This window comes from Emydura macquarii, unplaced genomic scaffold (genome assembly GCF_026122565.2).
Source record: "Emydura macquarii macquarii isolate MOO-44397 ecotype Brisbane River unplaced genomic scaffold, CSIRO-AGI_Emac_v2 contig_18, whole genome shotgun sequence".
NCBI lineage: Eukaryota > Metazoa > Chordata > Testudines > Chelidae > Emydura > Emydura macquarii.
In genome coordinates, this window is record NW_027130155.1 from 10,095,474 (window position 1) to 10,114,938 (window position 19,465).

The following is a 19,465-nucleotide window of genomic DNA, read 5'->3' on the forward strand; positions in this document are numbered from 1 at the left end:
GTTTTTTTTTTGTTTTTTTTTTAAACATAATCTGAAGCTAAACTGAAGTCAAGGTAAGAGACATTCCTCACTACCTTAGTTAAATAATCTGAAATTTGCTGCCAGCCTTGCTCCCATTTTCATCTTACTGCTCTACTCCATCTGGCACGGCTATGTACTACTTCACTGTCAATTAAAAGCTTGAATTAATTTTTTCATTTTAACTTTTAAAATATGTATTGGTGTACTCAGTATTCCAAATTTTACTTTTCATTTTGCTGGGAGAACCAAGAGACTGAGGAAACAGCACTACTGTAAGCTGTAACAGTAGTTACAGCTGAGCAGAAAAATTGATGCTATTCCTACCTAAACAGTCTTCTGCTTAAGGACGTGCTAGGCCAGGAGAAAGTCATTTTGAAAAAAACAAAGCTGAGCCTCCCAGCTAACTGAAGGTATGTCCACATAGCAAGTAAAAAACAAACCAAACCAGCCTGTTGCAGAGAGGCTCATAGTGCACGAAGCAACTGACTAGGGCTTGTGCTGCGGGGTTAAAAACAGCAGTGTAAATGTTTAGGCACTGAGACCCTCCCTCCCTTGCCAGGTTTCAGAGCCCAGGTTACAGCACAAGCCCAAACACTTACACAACTATTCTTTCCACCACAAGCCCTAGTCAGTTGACCCAGGCTCTGAGACATGCTGTTTCAGGGGTTTTTTGTTTGTTTGTTTGCTGTGTAGTTGTACCCAAAGTAGATCACAAGTACTGAGTTATGTACAGCAGGGAACTTTTGGGAAGTTCTGACTAATGTCAACATAAGTTGAGCTCTGCCAGTGTTAGCAATGTTTGAAGACCTAGCTGCTAGCTGCCACTGGCACTTTTAAATCTTTGAGCAGGATTTGAAGACACTGCTTAGACACCAGCGCCCATTTTACATTAGAACTCCTGACATGGATGGCACTCACGCAGCTAAAAAAAACCAAAACCAAAACAAAAAAAATCTGTTTTTGCAATTCTGAAAAGCTTTTGTGAAGTCTCTCTTGTGTATACATGGCCCCTACAAATAGGCAAATTCCAACACAAAGCCATTTAAAAAAAAAAAGTTAATTGGTGCTGCATTGTGTAGACTATTTAACAACACAACATTACTGATCCTTTTAACAGTAAAACCAAGCTCTTTTTAAAGATTCATAAATATTCTTACTGTACTACTAGTTGCTGGCACACAGATCCATTATCTGTTATCAGTTCATTCAGTTTTAATTCAAGGTGAACTTTTCCCTGCAAAAAATAAAAATACCACATGTAAATATTTTTTGAAATCCTTTATTTCAAAAGTAGTAACTGCCCAATAGGAAAGTAACTTGCACATGCCTTTAAAATATAATTTATCCCTTTGTACAAGATCTAGAACTTACTCATTTCAAAAATCATAGTAGACATGCTGGCAGACAATGTAGGTAATCAATGGCATACTAATGCTAAGTGGAATATTTTGGATAAAGGGCTCGCTCCTGCTTCCACTGACTTCAATGAAACCCATTATTAGTCTTGCTGGAACTAAATAATTTAACGCCCCATCCAGCTCTCACTGAACTAGCAAAAAAAAGAGCCAAACAAGCCTTGATATGCAACACCTGATCAACACTAACACCCAGTAATGCGGGTCTCTAGAATTTTCATTGTTGCCTGCCCTAACCAGGTTTAGGAGGAAGAAAGGCCGGTGGAAACATTTGAGTGAAAACTGAGAAACAAATTATTACTGTATTATAAGCACAGGTCTAGTAACCATTTCACTTCAAACAGATTTTGAAAGTGATGCATGGGAGTTCAGTTATTTAATAGGCTTTGTGCAGTAGTTGCCTGAATAAGTGTATTCTGCCCTTATATAGAATCTTATTCATACATGCACAAAACAGCAATTGGTTAAGCTACAGCTCTGTGAGGAAAAAGAGCCATTTCCCCCCATATCCTCTGTAAATGATGTACCTAACCAACTTTGGGACAACACTGGAACATTAACACATACGTCTTTGGGCTTTTCCTCCCTACATCTTAAATCATGACACTCATTTGATCTGGATACAAACAAACAGAATGGTTACTTACTCTACAGTAACTGTAGTTCTTCAAAACTACTGTTGTAGCCAGCGTGAATTACACCGTAGGGACACATATACACCTCACACACATTTGGATTTTTTTTCTTTTTGCTAGAAGTGTCTCTCAGAGCTGTACATGTGCCCTGTGCCTCCTTGTGATCTCACATGAGTGCTCAAAGGGCAGGGGAGCCATGACCCTCACAAGTCAAACTCCATGTTGCTAAAGCCTTAAAAAAAATGGTGATGGAGGGCAGGTTGTGGGATTCACACTGACTACATCATCTCAAAGAACCACAGTTTCTGTAGGGTACATAACTATTCTCTCTTTTATGCATACACCAGTGTGGATCCCACTGTAGGAAACAGACAAGCAGTATTCTTCCTGGACAATGGTAGCAAGGAGTTTCAGCTGTGTCATTTAACACAGATTGAAATACTCCTTCTGAATTTGGTATCCAACCTGGCTACCATGTCAAGTGCATAAAATATTTTAAACAAAGTTAGAGGGTTACTTCACATAGCTGCTTTGCATATCTTGGAGATTTGCATGTTTTGGAAGCAAGCAGATAATACCATGTCTATCCTGGTGGAGTGTGCCTTGCCATTTGAAGAAAGAGGCTTGCCCACTCGACAGCAGGTAAAAATTCCCTGGCTGATCCACTTCAAAATGCTCTGCAATAAGAGAGTGTGGCCTTTTGATGTCATAGAATACCAGATACCAGATGTCATAGAAGACCATATCTGGTGGAACGGCGCAAGGCAGCTTCTGAAGTGTTCTCTATACTGGGTCCAACATGGCTCTCAGTCTTGTCAAATTTGCAGATGTGTCAAAGGACCGATGTGCATTGCCTACTCCTTCTCTCCACCCCCTCCCCTCCCCTCCCCCCAATAGTGTGCAAGGCTGAGGACTTTTCTCCAGAGGCTGTCTGCAGGAAGACACGGAGCTCCTTCTTGAACTGCTGCCTTATTCAGAGAGGCTCCTTTTGGTGCCTGACTTCAAAACCAGAGGCACCAATGGCAGCTTCAACAATGAAACTGGGCTTGACGTTGGTGTCAGTGCCAGACCTTTCACTGACATATCTTCTTTGCAGTAATTTTAGGCATTGCCAGTCTGCTTAGTAGATGATGCTGGCTTGTCCATTAGCAGGACTCTGGTGCTGGTTTCTTCCAGGTCTGTGGAGACCTTCATGGACTGTTCAAGAAGGTGGAGTTTCAGCTTTGCATCTCACAACATATGAAATGGAAGGATAAGCATATAGAGCATCTACTTGGAATGTACAGTTCCCCCAGGTAGAAGAGACACCTATTTTGCCTGCCCTTTGGAGGAGAGGGGGGTGATTAGGCCCCGGCAGGATGGACAGGGCTTGAAGCTCAGAGGTTTCAAATCCACTACTGTACTTGAAAAGCCCTGTATGGGCAGGGTGGGATCAGACCAAAAAAGTTCAGTCCAGACAGTTGTTAATCAGTTGATGGCATTCAAAACAGGAGATCAGAAATGGTTTTGAAGATTTGCAGAACATTTTGAAGAAGTTCAACCTGAGTTAAGAACTAGAGGGTTGAACACTCAACAGAGTCTGTCTCACTGCCACAGGCAGTAAGAGGAAACTGAGGAATGTCACAGCCACCCCACCTTTCATCACCTCAAATGGAACCCTGAGGCAGCAAAAGGCACATGTGCAGCCCTTATGGACACTGCTAGTTAAGAAAAAAAAATCCAGTCTTGCACGTATGAGGCACATGTGCATCTCCAGTGGGATCCACAATGATGTTCTCAAAGACCATCCAATTTTGTATGCGCAACAGCTTAAACAAAAGTGACAATACCAAGCAGTAAATGAGTTTGTGCCATACCTGCTATGATACATAGCCATGACTATCTTTGTATTCTGGACTGCTATACTAAGGTGCCTCAGTAAGGGGCAGAGTACCCATATGTCATACATCTGGAGGACAAATATGAGGAGCAGAACAGAAAACATACAGAGCACTGTACTTTGGGATATATTACTGCAGAACCAGGACACCCCCACCCAAACCAGCTTCTCACAGCAGGTCCTTCTATGGGACCTTTCCCAGCAACTCAGTCTCCCAGTTTGGGGATACAGACACACACCCAGCAGCTTTCCATCAGAATCTATTCTATTGTAAGCTCTGAAACATTTGATGCTTCACTTGAGGAAGTTCCAATTATCTCCTGGGCTTTTTCGGGTCTCGTTGTGCACCATGCATCTTCAATTTTCACAGTGCAAGCTATGTATGCCCTTGACTTTATATTATGTTACAGTTTACGCAAAAATGCACCAGCTACCCACTACATGCTAGTCACTTATCCAATTCTCCTCCAGTTCACACTTTTGAATCAGGCACATTAGGGTTTGCACCAACGAAGCTAAACAATGCAGATAGCCTAGTGCTCTCTCCACTCTGGAAAGAACACATTTCTCGCAAGTTATTTAAAATAAAAAAAGTTAGAGTTGAAGCTTGGCAATGCAGAATACAAACAGTTCTCAAAGTTTTATGTTGAAATTATTATTAAAGAGCCAATAACTGGTTCCATTAGATAACATGTTCTATGAACACTGGTTTAAAGAGTTACGGTGATTAAATATGTATAAGTTTATAATATCTAAAAGTTCGCTAAAAGATTCTATGGTGAGACACTACAAGTAAAGATTCATAAAGAATAGACTGTTCTGAAGAAATTGGGGAGTAGATGGGAAGGTAGTGTTTTAAAAAAATAAATAAAGAAATAAAACCAAAACCCTTAACTGAAAAAAAAGCTACAACTTCATCTATTAACACAGCTACTGCTGCTGCCCCATAATGACAGTAAAGTCCTTAGCTGGGCATTTGCACACTGGCATCAAAACATACACACTTTAGAAAAATGAAACGTTTTCATTCTAAATCCTTTGAGGGCAAAGGTTGTTTTCCTCTGCATACATCACTGGGCACATAGGAGGAAGAAAACAGAGGTAGAAGATTAGATGTTTCTTTCATAAGGAAATTTCAAAAGTAACTATTTTGGGATAGCTATCCCATGGCTGAGAAGTATTTTATAAAACTTACTACATGCACTGAATGACAAGAACATTAAGAAAATATTTTTGAGCCATGTCATACAAAAATAGATTTAGTGTGAAAAAACAAGATCATGCCAGTAATCTTAGAAAGTAGACCTCTTGAATGCCAAATGAAAGGCTATCATTAATAGTGTATTGTAACATTGGTAGTTTAAAGCTAACTGCAAAAAAAGTTTTATATTTATTTTTATATATTATTTATTACTGATACAAGGACTACACAACTTATGTGATTTAAAAAACCCATAGTGAATGGTTTACAGAACAAGCTAGTTAAGCAGATTGTAACTGTGGCTTAGTGGAAAACTTTGCTGCAGAACCATGCTAGCTGTATCCATACACCTGCAGCTAGCCGAATTATACAGAAAAACAAACGTAGGTCTGAGAGGACCAGGAGAGGTCATCTAGTCCTGCTCCCTGCATTGCAGCAGAATCAAGTATGCCCAGAACCTGCTCTTATGAATCTCCAAGGATGGGGATTGCAACACTCTCTCCTTGGTAACGTATTCCAGTGCTTAAATATTCATATAGCTAGAAAGTTTTTCCTAATATCTAACCTAAATCTTCCTTGCTACAGATTAAGCCCATTACTTCTTTTCCTACTTTCAGTGGACATGGAGAACAATTGATCACTGTCTTCTTTATCAGCCCTAACACATTTGAAGACTTATCAGGTCTTCCCCTTCTCAGACTTTTTTTCTCATGACTAAAACATACCTATGTTTGTTTGTTTTTTTAGCCTTTCATATGATAGGCTTAGAAAACCTGACCTCATTTTTGGTCTCTCCACTGCCAAGCAGAATGCAATAATTACCTCTTTTCTGACAAGCTTAGTAAGCTTATGAATAAGGTAGAAGCTATAGACATGATACATCATCATTTTAGTAAGGCTAATACTTTGACACAGTCCAGAAAACATTTTCAAAAGCAAACTAGGGAAATGTGGTCTAAAGAAAATTACCGTAAAATGAGTGCACAGCTGGTGAAAAACCTTTACTCAAAAGAATAGTTATCAATGGTTCGCCATCACACTGTAAAGACTTATCTACTGGAATCATGCAAGGGTCTGTCCCGGGTTTGGAACTATTCAATATGTCCCTTAATGAGGTATAATGGAGTGGAGAGTACACTTATAGAATGTGCAGATGACATCAAACTGGAAAGGGTTGCTAGCATTTGGAAGACAAGGGAGGGAGAAACTGGAACAATACAATCTGGTGTTCTGTCCACGACAAGGCAGTCAGACTGCTTGCGATTTCCAGACTGCTTCAAAGAACCTGCTATGGAAGAAAACTGATTATATGGAGGTATCCTCCTATGGTTTCTTCCCCTAGTTTTGGAGTTGTCAGGCTGCCTAAGCAGGAAGAGTGAGTATCTTTGGAGAGACTGTGGGCGGAATTGTTGCATTTAGGAAAAGGTATGTATATTTCCAATTATTTCAAAATGGCCCTTGAATCTTGAGATTGTGAAGCCTCTCATGTATCTTCTGGCAGAGGAGCACAGGACATGCGAAGGGGAGATCTTGGATTATCTGCTGGACCTTCTGCAGTAGACCCAATGATGGAAGCCATGAATCTCTGCACATTAATTACTTCAGATGCCATAGCTCTGGCTGCTGAATCTGCCCCATCTAAGGCAACTTGCAGATTCTAGCCACCAGTTTGCCCTCTAAGACGGCCTGAAATTCCCCCCTGACATCCTGAGAATGTGTCTGAGAACATGAGTACATGTTTCAGAAGAAGTCATATGTGGCTAGTAAGACTTGCTTGTTTGAGATACAAAACTTAGGTTTATTCCAAAGCTAGCCTTTCTACCAAAAAGGTCAAGTTTCTTTGCATCTTTGTCCTTCAGGATAGAAGGAGGCCGCCCTGATGCACTCTTTCATTTATTGCTGAGAAAACCAAGGAACTTGGCAAAGGATGGTAATAAAAATGCTCATATACTTGAAAAGGGACATGGCACCTTGGTTCTCTTGGCTGTCACAGGCAGAGGCTGGTGTTGCTAATGGGATCTTGTAGGCTCCAGGACAGCCTCCTTGACAGTGAGAGCCATTCTAGAAGGGCCTTTGGAATCCAGCATATCACAAAATTATGTGACCTCTCCTGGACTACCTCAACCGGGACAATAAGAGAGGCAGTTGCTCTCTTTAAAAGGTCTTGGTAAGCTCTTTAATCATCTTGGTAACTCTAGGAGTTACAGTCTCATCAGGTGATAACAACAATGAATGTTTAAAAAAAAAAAAAAAAAAAAAAAAGAAGGAGACTGAGGCTGATCCTCCTACAGTGTAGTGGCTGGATGTTCCAAAGGGTGCAGGCCTTAAGAGTTTGCTCGGTACTGATGACATCCTCCTGAATCTCTTCATGGTATGTGGTAGGGATCTAAAAAGTTGAGGAACCGGAAGGAGGAAGCATTCCCATGGATTCCAGTAGGGTCATGAGGTGTGGCCCCAATCATGAGTACTCCAAGACATTCTTTCTCATAGCTCTCTGGTTATGCAGTCGCTACCGGTAATGAAATTCCCTCAATGAAGGAGAAGGGGAATTCTATCATTTCTCTCAAGAGGGAGGGGCATAAAAGCCTACCTCAGACTCAGAGGAAGATGGAGTCCACTGTCCACAGAGGTGCTGTATCAAGGGATATCAAGGTAGGTTTACCCTAAACTGCACCAGCTGAGAAAACACTAGATGGTCTGATGCTTTATCACCCTATAGTACCAAGCCACTAGCCTGAAGTAAGTCCATAGCTGGTGTCTGTGCACACACTGATACCAGGCAAGCAGTCTCCTATGCCACCGGTAACTCTTGCATCAAAGACAGTCGATCTCACATTTTTGCATATTCCTCTGAAATAGTTAGTACAGAGAGAGAGACTTGTTGTAGAGATTGCTGCACAGTAGTTGGCACCATGGTGGAAGCTGGTCCAGATGGCCTAGGTTCTGAACCCGGAGCCAAGGATCCCTGATATGAAGAGGTTGGCACCAGGGAGCATTTCATGCCAGAGGACCTCTTCCCCTGTTCTTCTGAGTGCTTATTGGTGGATGGCACCAGGGATCTAGATTGTTTAGCGGGCTTAAATCTTGGCTTCTTGGATGAATCCCACCTCTTGTGCTTCTTCCTCAACATCAGGGAAGGGGACTGATGCCCATGTTTGGAGGCAATATCTAGAGGGGCACTCCACACTGATGCTGAAACACTCAATGCACTTCCCAAGCAGGAAGGGTGGACACAGGGCAGCCTCCATAAGGATGTGTGTGGGCAGCCTCACTTCTCTGCCTTTTGATGCTTATTAGTCCCAACAAATTTGGCAGCAGTCCCTAATGTCACCCTCACAGAGGAACTTTAAGCAAGTGGAATAAAGTTCACTCACTGGCATATTTTTTTTCAGCTGGCACAAGGCTTAAATCTTGGAGACCAACGCATATCCTGGTACTGGGAGTCAGCGACCCATAACAAAAGGGGACCAATGCTCCAATAAAATAGCAAATGAAACATATGCTAATTTAAAACTAAATAGTAAGTACCAACTATTTACAGAAAGGTAAGAAAATTCCATGTTATGAGAGAAAGATTGCTGAAGCAAGTCAACACACTCCAACCTCTGATAATGGGTAATAAGAATGAAGTATGGAGGAGGCAGCTTCACCATTTATATCATCATGCTACAGAACAAAGGCAGCAAAGAACGCATGCCCTGATGGGTACTGCAGGGAAAAAAATCTCCAACTCTGGTGCACTGGGATTGCACACAAGTGAAGGGGAACGCACATGTACAATCACTCAAAGAACTCTAAAATACAATCCTGCTAACAGGTCTGTCTTTTCTATTTTCCCCATTCTTTAAAGGAAAAAATATTCATAACAGTTTAACTGTTGGTGTTTAGGGATGTGAAGGTTAATTTACATATGGTGCATGTCAGAGACTCTAAGCACACAAACATAAAATTATCTGAACATTGGGTGTTCTCTAGTATTTGACAGACTTAAAGCAAAAAACAAAACAAAACCAACAACCCGTCCCCCCAAAAACAAAACCCTCAAAAAAACAAACAAAGAAAACCAACATAACACACACAACTCAACTTATCCACTCAGAAAAAGCCTTAGTAAACACAAGCCTTTCAAAATGATTGGAAGGTGTTCTGGGGCTCTGAGATGTACGGGCTCTGGGATGTAGTGCTCTGACATGTATTACAAATAATCCCATGTTTAATTTCAAAGTTACTATACACACACTTCCCCATCCAGTTCTAGAGATTCCATCTCCAAATGGCAGCTTCCCTCCAAATTTTCCACTAAACTTCCAATACAAATATACACCAGTATCTTATTCCAGCTTCTCAGCACATTTCAATCTTCTCCAACTCAAATTCTAACCTCTTCTCTTACCATCCCCCACACTTTGCTTACACAGTAGCCAGAATGCCACCCACTCTAACAGGGAAATACTTGTGAGCACGCACAAACCCAAACCACCAGAATCTGGTTAGCTTGGGGACCCTCACTAAACACTAACAGAAGGCAAGAACATCAAAAGATAGAGAAGTGAGGCTGTGCACACTTCTCCATCTAACACGCTCCATCTTTTTTGCACCAGTGTATGCAGGCTAGAGACATGGCTTGGCCCCCACAGAGAGGATTCTTAGAAAAGATGTGCAGCCAATCACTTTCCTGTAGCGCTATGCATCTATGCCAGGCTTGCAAGCCGACTTGGGACATACGTTCCAATTTCCCTTTCTCCAGAGAGATCTAGAGAACAGGTAATTTTTTCAGATGAAAAATTATGAACAGTTCTAAGTCAGTCATGTTCTTAATGTTAGCTGAAAAAACAAAGTCCAAGATCTGATATCAGTTAGGGGTACAATTATTCACCAGTGTAATAATATCAGCATACAACACCTTTATATCAGAATAACTGCATCCATGCTACAGAGGGTTGTACTGTTAACTATACTGGTATAGTACAGCTTTTGTCTGTAGACAAGCCTAAGTTAAAAGAAAATTTAAATGGTACCTAGATTCTGCAGTAATGGGTGCATTGAAATGATCTATAAAAGACTGTGACAAAACAAGAAATTCAAAAAAGTCATGGCAAATTATCCTTTATTTACACATCTACAAGGAAGAGAAGGGGAAAAGAAGTTGTAATAAAGCAAACCTACTAATGTGCTTCAAGACTGACTTTGGTTTTAGCCCACAAATTAAAAATGTATACAAAGCCTTATGTTAAAACCCAAGATAGATATTGCCTTTATTTTTTTCAGAGCTTTTAGCTTTCTGTGCTCCAAATCGCCATCTTAGGCCAGTCAGCACAGAGCTATTAGAACCACAGGTTTGCAGATCTAGATCTACTGTCTCTATCTTAGCAGTATTGCCCTAGCTTCTTGCCTTAGAGAAGTCTTAAATCTGTCCTCAGAGGATTTAATAAGTACTTCTTATTTCATAAAGATACTTGCTCTGGCATTACCATCTGGTTCTCTGCTCTGGATTTACTTTTCTATGGAAGATTTATCAGGATTCAGTGAGATTTTTATGGAGGCACCTAGAATTTAATTCTAGTTTATATTCAATATTTTTGAGTGGTTCTACGACTAGTCAAAATTTGTTGAAATACTGTGATGTTTTGCACAGTTATTTTCACTTATCTAAAAGCCACGTGGCATACAATGCACTCTGTTCAGAAACTGTAAAATGAATTGCTGGTAGTATAATGTAAAAGAAATCAAGATAAGTTTGTTAGTAAGAAAATAATAAATAAGAATGTCAAAGTACTTCATGACCCCATGTAGTTTTTCTGCATCTGAAAGTTGTACACCAGAACACAGAAATCTCTATAGTTAATTAGAATTAGTATCTCCACTGCTGACATTTCCTATATAGGCATTAACTATTATTATACTAGTGATGGCCAACATTTTGCCTGTGTGTGAAATTTAGGTAATATATCAGAGCATATGGTAAGCACAGCTTCACTCAAATAAAGGTAGAAAAGAAAAAAAAGCACACGAGCATAAGTGTATCCTAAACACATCAAAAGATGATATGCTACTTCAGTGCCATGTCATCCAGTTGCACTCAGAGGCCTGGTGTACGCTTACCTGGCGATTCGGCGGCAGTCACGCAAGCTACACAGAGTCGCTTCCGTAATTCCCGTCGACTACTGTACTTCTGTTCTGCGCGGTGTCTTCACAGCACTGCGCCATTTGGACTTCCTGATCAATCGAGCGGGTCTACACTGACCGCTCAGTCGATCCAGGCAAGTCGATCTGACGGCGGCGACTTTGCCGCCGTCAGTGTAGACATACCCAGAGTTACGGACAGGGAGGAGTCAGGCGGGAAAGGAGCAGAGAATAGATGGCTAAATGCATAGTCTGAAGAGTGTATTGTACAGAAAAAGCAGCATTTTCAAGTGATTGTCTACACTTTTGGAAGACATGAACATTTCCTACATTGTTGATATTTGAGAGAGCAAAGTTTGCCACTTTTCTGTATCTTGAACACCGTACACTAAAGTTGTTTATGAACACCTTCATATTTGCCTTACTAATATATGTAGAGTATACAGCTAAAAGCAAGCTCCTGTATTTCCACATATTTTTTTGCAAATAAGAATCAAGTGTGACACTACTTACACCAAATAAGGAGCGACAATTCTGCATGTATTTCTGGGAGAAGGGAATGGTTGATTAGCACCAACATGGTATTGGGGGAAGAATGAGACAACTAAATTAAGCCTGTCTTAGTTTGTTCTAATAGTATATGATATTAATTCAGATGTTTCTTTGCATAAAAACAGATTTTCCAACGAATTTGGGCACACAATTCTGAGTCTACCTGCATACCTAGGTAATGCAAATCTTACCGGACTAGGTTTACAATGCACAAGTGGCTAATTCTGGGCATTAACATGTCTATCCTATTATGGGACTCTCTGGGTGAGATTTTCATTTGCAGAAAGTTTAATCCTCCAGACCAGATTAACTGAAGGGTTAACTGAGAAAATTTAAGAGTCCTGCCTTTGCATAAGTTTGGGAAAATTGTACTAAAGGTTTAAACTATATGGTTAAAACATTGCTGCTGTGGTAAAGAAGGTTCTCAAGTGCCTCCTGTTGAATTTTCCCATCAGTCTAAAAGGAGGAGAACTAATGCTATTTCCCTGCTTGCAATAGAGTCCAACTCATTTCTGCTGCTGGTGCTGCTAAGACAACCCTGCCAGCAGAACTTTATTCAGAGGCTCAAATACACCTCTGAAGAGAAAAGCTATTGTTTTTGGAATACATTGTGTCAGGTACTTAAAACAAATTCCCTAGGAAGGGAACCCCCAAAATACTCCAACCCTGAGGTCTTTAAAAAAAAAAAACAAACAAACCCTTTCAAGTTACATAAATCAAATACTGTGCTATACTACCAAGATACTTAAATGGAAAAAACAAAACAACTTAATATGTTTCCCAGTTCTTCACCCCTTTTCACTGCAGGCACATGCCTCTTATACACTATCCTTTTCAGAAATATATCCGCAAACAGTTGCTATAATTTTCCTATCAAAATTGTTCTCTCAGTCATGCTACATCTTGAAAAGTGTCATGAGAAACAATGTAACATATCTATTTCAGAAATGCATATTATTATTAGAAATGAAGCAAGCATTTAAAAAGTTACAGAAATTACTCAGGTGCTCTCCATCCATCTGACAAAGTTTTATATAGCTCCTAAAAATGCTTATGTTGAAAGTTCTAGCTACAGTAAAATATCTGTAACATTTTCTCTTTACTTTAAGATTAATAGTTACCTGGACCTCTGAATTAGAATCAACAGGCTGAAGTAAAAACCATGTCTCTTTGCTGGTGTATTTGCGCAAGTCCTCTTTTTTGATTGCTACCTTTCCTACAGAAAAAGAGTGCGATAATGTAAGAATCTCACTCTCCCATTGAAGGATTAGATATTGATTTTAAAAAGAGACAACTTCAATTTAAAATCTAATCATTTTTTTAAGAAGTCATTTAAACATTGTAAAACACAAAAACTGTCAAATGTACTATAATTTTTAAAATACTTTTTTCTCCTTTGATGCTGTGTAAAAACCCCACACAAATAAGAGACACAAAACAATACTGGATAAAATAAAAATCAAACTTCTGTCTGAAAAAAGGTTAACATGTCCCTTTAAATGCTAAACAAAATAAATGTTTAAGAAACAATAAAGGTGCTGAAGAATGTTTAAAAACAGAAAAAATTAGAAGGTCGATGGCTTTTGCACTACTGATTGGTATTTGAAAAGCTATTATACCAAATTATCTGGTCTGCTGGCACAAAGTATTTCCTTCCTCAATTCAAGTTATGTGAAGTGACTATTTCCACTGAACACTGTTAACTAGAGTTTTTAAAAAGAAACTATTTATCCAAAAGAGTCCTCACAAAAACAGCTGCAAAAGGGCAATTATGCAGTGAAAGAACAGTTCATTTCCTTCCATTTTATCAGGTAAGTCTACTCATGTAAACCATTTTGCAGCATATGTAGTCTTTAGCCATTTGATGACAAAAATGAATTTCTTGGGAGGTCTTCAAATTGTAAAACCAGTATTTCCACTACACATCTACAAATACAAGCAATGATCCAAATATTCTGTTGGCATGGAATTGGAAAAAACAAATTTTCCATATTTTTCTGAAATGTGTTGAATACAGTGAGTAGTTATATCAAGCTGTTCTATCATACTCCCAAATCACCAAGTTAGAACACGACAAAATTAAGCAGACTCCTACACCCAACATAGAAAGGTACTATAAGTATTTTTAACTGTGTGCTGAGCTAAAAATGTACAAAAAACCCTTAAAAACAAGAGATATTTTACATAATTTCAACAGTAAAGGTTATTTTCAGTAACATTTACAAAACATACTAGCTCTTACCTATACGCAGGTCTCTTTGTAGAACGCTCTTATCATAGATATAGAAGGACAAACACTGGAACGTTCTTGGAATCTCAAAGTAAAACTCTTCACCGAAAAAAGGACTGGGGGGGGGGAAAAAAAAAGGGGGGGAAACTGTAACAGCAAAATATTTTACTACAGAATTTAGATGACACCTACATAGCAAGTTAAATTTTAATCCAGAACACTTTGGTAATGTTCCATAAAATAAATGATATACAGGAGAGATTCTTCTCCAGAGTTCATGAGTCCTATTTTCCAGAATGTTCAAGTTATGAAGGGAAATCTTCCCTGCCCGAATTCACCAAATAACTTTGAGGCACTCCAGAGTTTTAATGTTTTGGTTTTTAATCATTTGTTTCTGTGGCCACAATATTCTAGTGATACATTATACTAATAACTACTGAGTCGTATGTTCGGATCTATGATAAAGATTCAAGTGTTAAAACAAAGCCATTTGTAAATGTAAGTGATCAAAATAAATTAAGTCAAGCACTAAAATTTCAGAGGAATCATTTAGGTTCTTTCAACATATTTACATGCATCTTTCCAGAAAGAGTCTGTACCCTAAGGATTTTTTTTTTTTTTTTTGGAAGAAAAAGGAATGAGTTTGAAGAAATCTGAATGTTGTTGATCCTTGTGGCAGAAGGTGAACCTTTCTTTGTCCACTAGATCAGAACGTCATTGTTCTGTTTTCTGCACTGCTTTATTTTTCTTTTTCATCTCTGTACAATCATTTACTTTGTGCTCATGGCTACTCTCAGAAATCATGAACCACCTGTCCTGAGAAGCCCAAATTCACAGGTCAATATCCTAATATGTAGTTCTTGACTGAGGTTTGAAGGTTCCAAAATGAATAAATAAATAAATAAATAAATAAATAAAATAAAAATCACTAATTCTAGTGTCAACTTCTTTCCAGAGATATTTAATTAGAGGACATTCCCACAAAATAATTTACATTACTTGTTAGTAGTACAGTGGGACCTCAATTTGCACAAGTGTCTGAGAGATGTACTATTTTATTATGTATCAAGCAAATGACGTTATAATACTACTTTAATACACTTTATTTGAACACTGTTGTTTAGGTTTATTTATAATTTGTAAAATAATTAGTAAATGTACTCAAGCATAGTTTGTAAAATTAGTAATATGCAACTTTACTACACCATTTACTATGAATATGCTGCAAATTGGAAAGAGTTAGTTCAATTAATAATACTAGCACAACACAGAATGGCAAGTTTCCCGTTTTCTGAGTTAGTTTGGTATTTTAAATTAGCATAGCAATAAGCCACAATAGGATATGCATTAGTAGATTATTGGGGCAAGCCTCAAGCTTCCATGCACCAATTGTCTACTAATGTACATCCCACTTTGGCTCATTACTTCTAGAATACAGCTTGTTTTATGGCATTTCATAGATTTGTACAGAAAGTGTAATATTGTGTTTTGATGTTTGGAACTGTTCCAGTGGAATTCAATTGTCTTAACTTTTTAGTGAAGTTTTCCATTTTATGAATATAAAATGTGTGCTGTTGGAGGAATACTCAGTGGGTATCCAAGATCTTAAGTTCTTTTTCATGGAAAAAAAATAAATAAATTGTATTAAATCACACTGACATGTAACATTGTAAGTGCCAACTGCTACTAATTAATAAAATATCTCATTTGGTTTCAGTACCATTACGAATTTCAGTATAAATACTTTTAACTTAATTTTATGGAGGTTGTTGTGATGGGGTGTTCACCCACACTCACCCAAAGGAGTTAATGGAGGCCAGATGGGCCAATTAACCTATTGGGCTGCAAGTTGGAAGAATTAAGGCTGAGAGGAAAGCCCTAATTAGAGGAAGCTCACCTGTGCAGGAACAGGCAGGGCTTCTATAAAGTCATGGAGCTAATAGAGGTCTGCTGGTAGAGGACACAGCTACTGTCTTTTCATTAGCTTACTTGTACCAATACCTCTTCTGGTACAACAGAGAAAGATAGAGCAAAGTGGGGGCCAGCTATGTGGATCAGTTTATATACAGAGATGTTCCTTGAATTCTCCTGAGAAATCTCAATGAAATTTCCATAGTGGTATTCTGCAATCCTCTCCAAAAAGGTTTCAAGGGATGGCAGCCTTATTTCTTCCTCCATGGCAGGACATTTTCCCACACCAATCGGCAACAACTTCAGCAGGCACCATTTTGTAGTACACAGGTTAACAGCATACAGGCCTAGTCAGCTTCAGGACACCTGCAGCAGCTATTCTCTCTGTGCCTTTGTTACCCTCAGGAGTGAGATGTCAGAAAAATCACCACAGCCTGTGGAAAATGGTGCCAATATTCAATGCCACTGCCCTATATGAAGTTTCATGCAACCGAGTAATACCATCCTCATTTCCCTCATCCCTTGCAGGCCATACTTACCATGACTGAAGCTGTCAGGGATGCTGTGCACAAGCACTGAAAAGCAGAAGTGTCAATAAACACATCTGGTTTAAAACTGCTTGGGAGCAAGGGAAGGGAGTTCCAAATTTTACTATTGGCTTTTTATTGTGACCAAAATGACAATAGTACCTATGCGTTTTATCTATGGCTGGTGCTGTTACAGGCTCGTGGGGTTCTCCCTCCACACCCAGGGAACATCTGAGCGAGATGAGGAGAAAGAACAGGACTCAAGATGACATGTTCAATGAGATCCTGCAAGCCACTGCTGCATCAGATCATGAACAGAGGGCCTAAAGGCTGACTATTGCAGACTGTACAGAAAAGGAAAGAGTGGACAGGAGAAAGGTCCAGGAGTTGGATGGGGAGATACAACATGCCTTAACGGGGCTTCTCTTTCAGCAAATACAAATGCTGCACACTCTTGCGGACCTACCCAGGTTTGCCTCCCTTTGTAGTCCATGGAGAACTCCAGATTAGCACATCCCAACCACCTCCACCCCTCAACATCCCACATGGCATTAGAGGCCACATCCGTATCCCTATACTCCAGGAGACAATAAGGCCAACCACAGCTTCACCATGGTTCTCATAGGTCAGTGTATGTATATATAGCTAAAATGGACAAGAATGTTCCTTCCCCTTCTCTAAGCTTTGTTCAATAGATGTGTTATGGTTTTAATGTAATTGCTTTTAAAATCTGCACAGAGTATTTTTTGACATTTGTTACTCAATAAAAGTAATTGTTTGGAAAATAATTCATCTACCAGCTACCGAATGGCTGGTGGTATTGCAAATCACCCACTTACTTGAGATTGTATACTTTGATACAACTCACAGGATCAGTGAGGAACAGTTTAATAATCATAAATGTACATCAAGTACCACAAAATTAAATAGGTGCATGGTCAGTGTTACACATCTATAAATGTAATAAGTACCACACACTTCCTAACAGGCCCCCAAACTGCAGAGGCAGGTAGAAAACAGAATATCCACAACACATTATGATGGCTCGCTGTTAGTGCTCTTTTAAAGCCACCTTGAGCTCTTCTGACAGCCCTTATATCTGGCTGTTCAAACTCCACCTCCACACCAACAGCAATTTTTCCTGCTTTGCTTCACAGATACTATGCAGGATACAGCAGGCAGATATAACCACTGGGATATTTTTCTCATGGAGATTCAATCTTGTGAACAAAAAATGCCAGTGCCCCTTCAGTCTACCAAAAGCACATTCAACTGTCATTCTGCACCTGCTGAGACGGTAGTAGAATCTCTTTGGTGCTATTGAGGTGACTAGTGTACAGCTTCATCAGACAGGGGTAGGTGGGGTCCCCCAGGATCACTCCTCACATTTCAACATCGTCAATGGTAACCTGTCAGTCAGGAGAGCAAGTCCCTACTTGTAGCTTTCTGAACGTTCCTATGTTCTTAAAGAGGCTAGTGTCATGCACCTTCCCTTACCACCCAACACTGACGTTGGTGAAACATCCCGGTAATTCATAAGCACCTGCATAATCATAGAAAAGTAGCTCCTTCTGCCAATGTACTATGTGGCAAGGTGGCCTGGTGCCAAAATATGGATATTTATGCCATCTATCACATCACCACAGTTTAGGAACCCCATTGCTGCAAATCCATCCATTATGTCCCACACATTATAGAGAAAGACAGTCCTGTGTAGCAGGAAATAAATAAGGGTCCTGCACACTTTCATGACAATGAATCCCACAGTGGATTTTCCAAATCCAAAGTAACTTTCCAATAACTGGTAGCAATCCAGCATTGCTGGTTTCCAAAGTGCAATTGCCACTTCTTCTCTGCTGTCAGTGCAGCTCTCATTTTAGTGTCCTGCACTTGAGGGCTGGGGTGAGCTCAGTACACAAATCCAGGAACGTGGCCTTGCGCATCCAAAAGTTCTGCAGCCAGTGCTTGTCATCCCAAGCCTGCATTACGATGTGATCCCACCAGTCAGAGCTTGTTTCCTGGGTCCAGAAGCAGTGTTCCACCGTTATCAGGTGCTCCATGTACACCATCGGCAATCATGAATAGGTTCTCACTACGTCCCACAGCAATCTGACCTCCAGGAAATGGTCATGTTCTCCGCGGCTTTTTTGCAGCTCTCCGAATACCGGACGATCATGCATCCTATGCTTACAGTGTTGAGACTATAGTGCAGAACTGTGCAGGCTCTGTGCTTCTGTGAGAAGTGGCAGACAGCAACAAGAAGTCCTACGCAGGTTTGTGGGATTTTTGAAATACACACGAAAATTATGAGATAGAGATGGTATTATGGAGTGGAGAAAGCTGCATAATGGGAACTTGACCCTGCAGTCTTAGCCACCCCTACATGACTTGTTTCTGCCCCACCCTGCATTGCTAAAACTTCCCAAAAGAGAGAGTGCACTGGATGGTGGCGAGTTGTACACTGAGATATTTACTCATGGTGCACTAGACTGTGCATCAAAACAAAACACTATTGGTGCAAGTGCAGAGCACTGATGCCAGGAGCCAAGTATGCATGCACACAAGCAATATATTAACTGTGGCAGTTTTACGCCAACGTAAATTGTATGGGCAAAAGTTTGTCATGTAGACATACCCTTCCCTTGCTACCACCTCCTTGTAATTCTGCCCTCTGAAGGTATCTTGAAAGATTCTCTTTCAACACCACCCACCCCTTCACTCCCTGGTTTGGAGGGAAAATATTAAGGTAATGGTTTATCTTTAATGTTTTATCTTGGAGGCACTAACTTCTCTATCCGTTTAGTTTTTCTGATCAACTCATTTTAATCTGAGGAGACTACAGATCCAGATGGATTAGGAAGATTGCAAGAGTAACAGTTAAACTCCATGGGGACACTGACCACCAGTAGCTGGCTCATGCTCCTACTGCAACTGTTGCCCTTAGGGATTCAGAAACTTTCAGAGCGTAGCA

General features: G+C 39.9%; 1 protein-coding gene across 6 annotated transcripts in view; it reads right to left on the minus strand.

Moving 5' to 3' along the window:
* The window catches only part of RASA2 (RAS p21 protein activator 2), an 86,667-nt gene that overhangs the window by 47,937 nt on the left and 19,265 nt on the right, over positions 1-19,465 (minus strand). For 5 of the 6 annotated variants that reach the window (XR_010921751.1, XM_067558159.1, XM_067558275.1 and 2 more), the window contains 3 exons: positions 14,069-14,172; positions 12,948-13,042; positions 1,179-1,255 (listed from right to left, as the gene is read on the minus strand). Coding sequence is in view for 4 of the 6 variants with exons in the window: in XM_067558159.1 (XP_067414260.1) it covers positions 1,179-1,255; positions 12,948-13,042; positions 14,069-14,172 (276 nt within the window). In the remaining 2 variants the exon portion in view is untranslated. Of the gene's footprint in view, positions 1-1,178; positions 1,256-12,947; positions 13,043-14,068; positions 14,173-19,465 lie in introns of those variants that run through there. The other variant, XM_067558370.1, reaches the window with a different exon arrangement.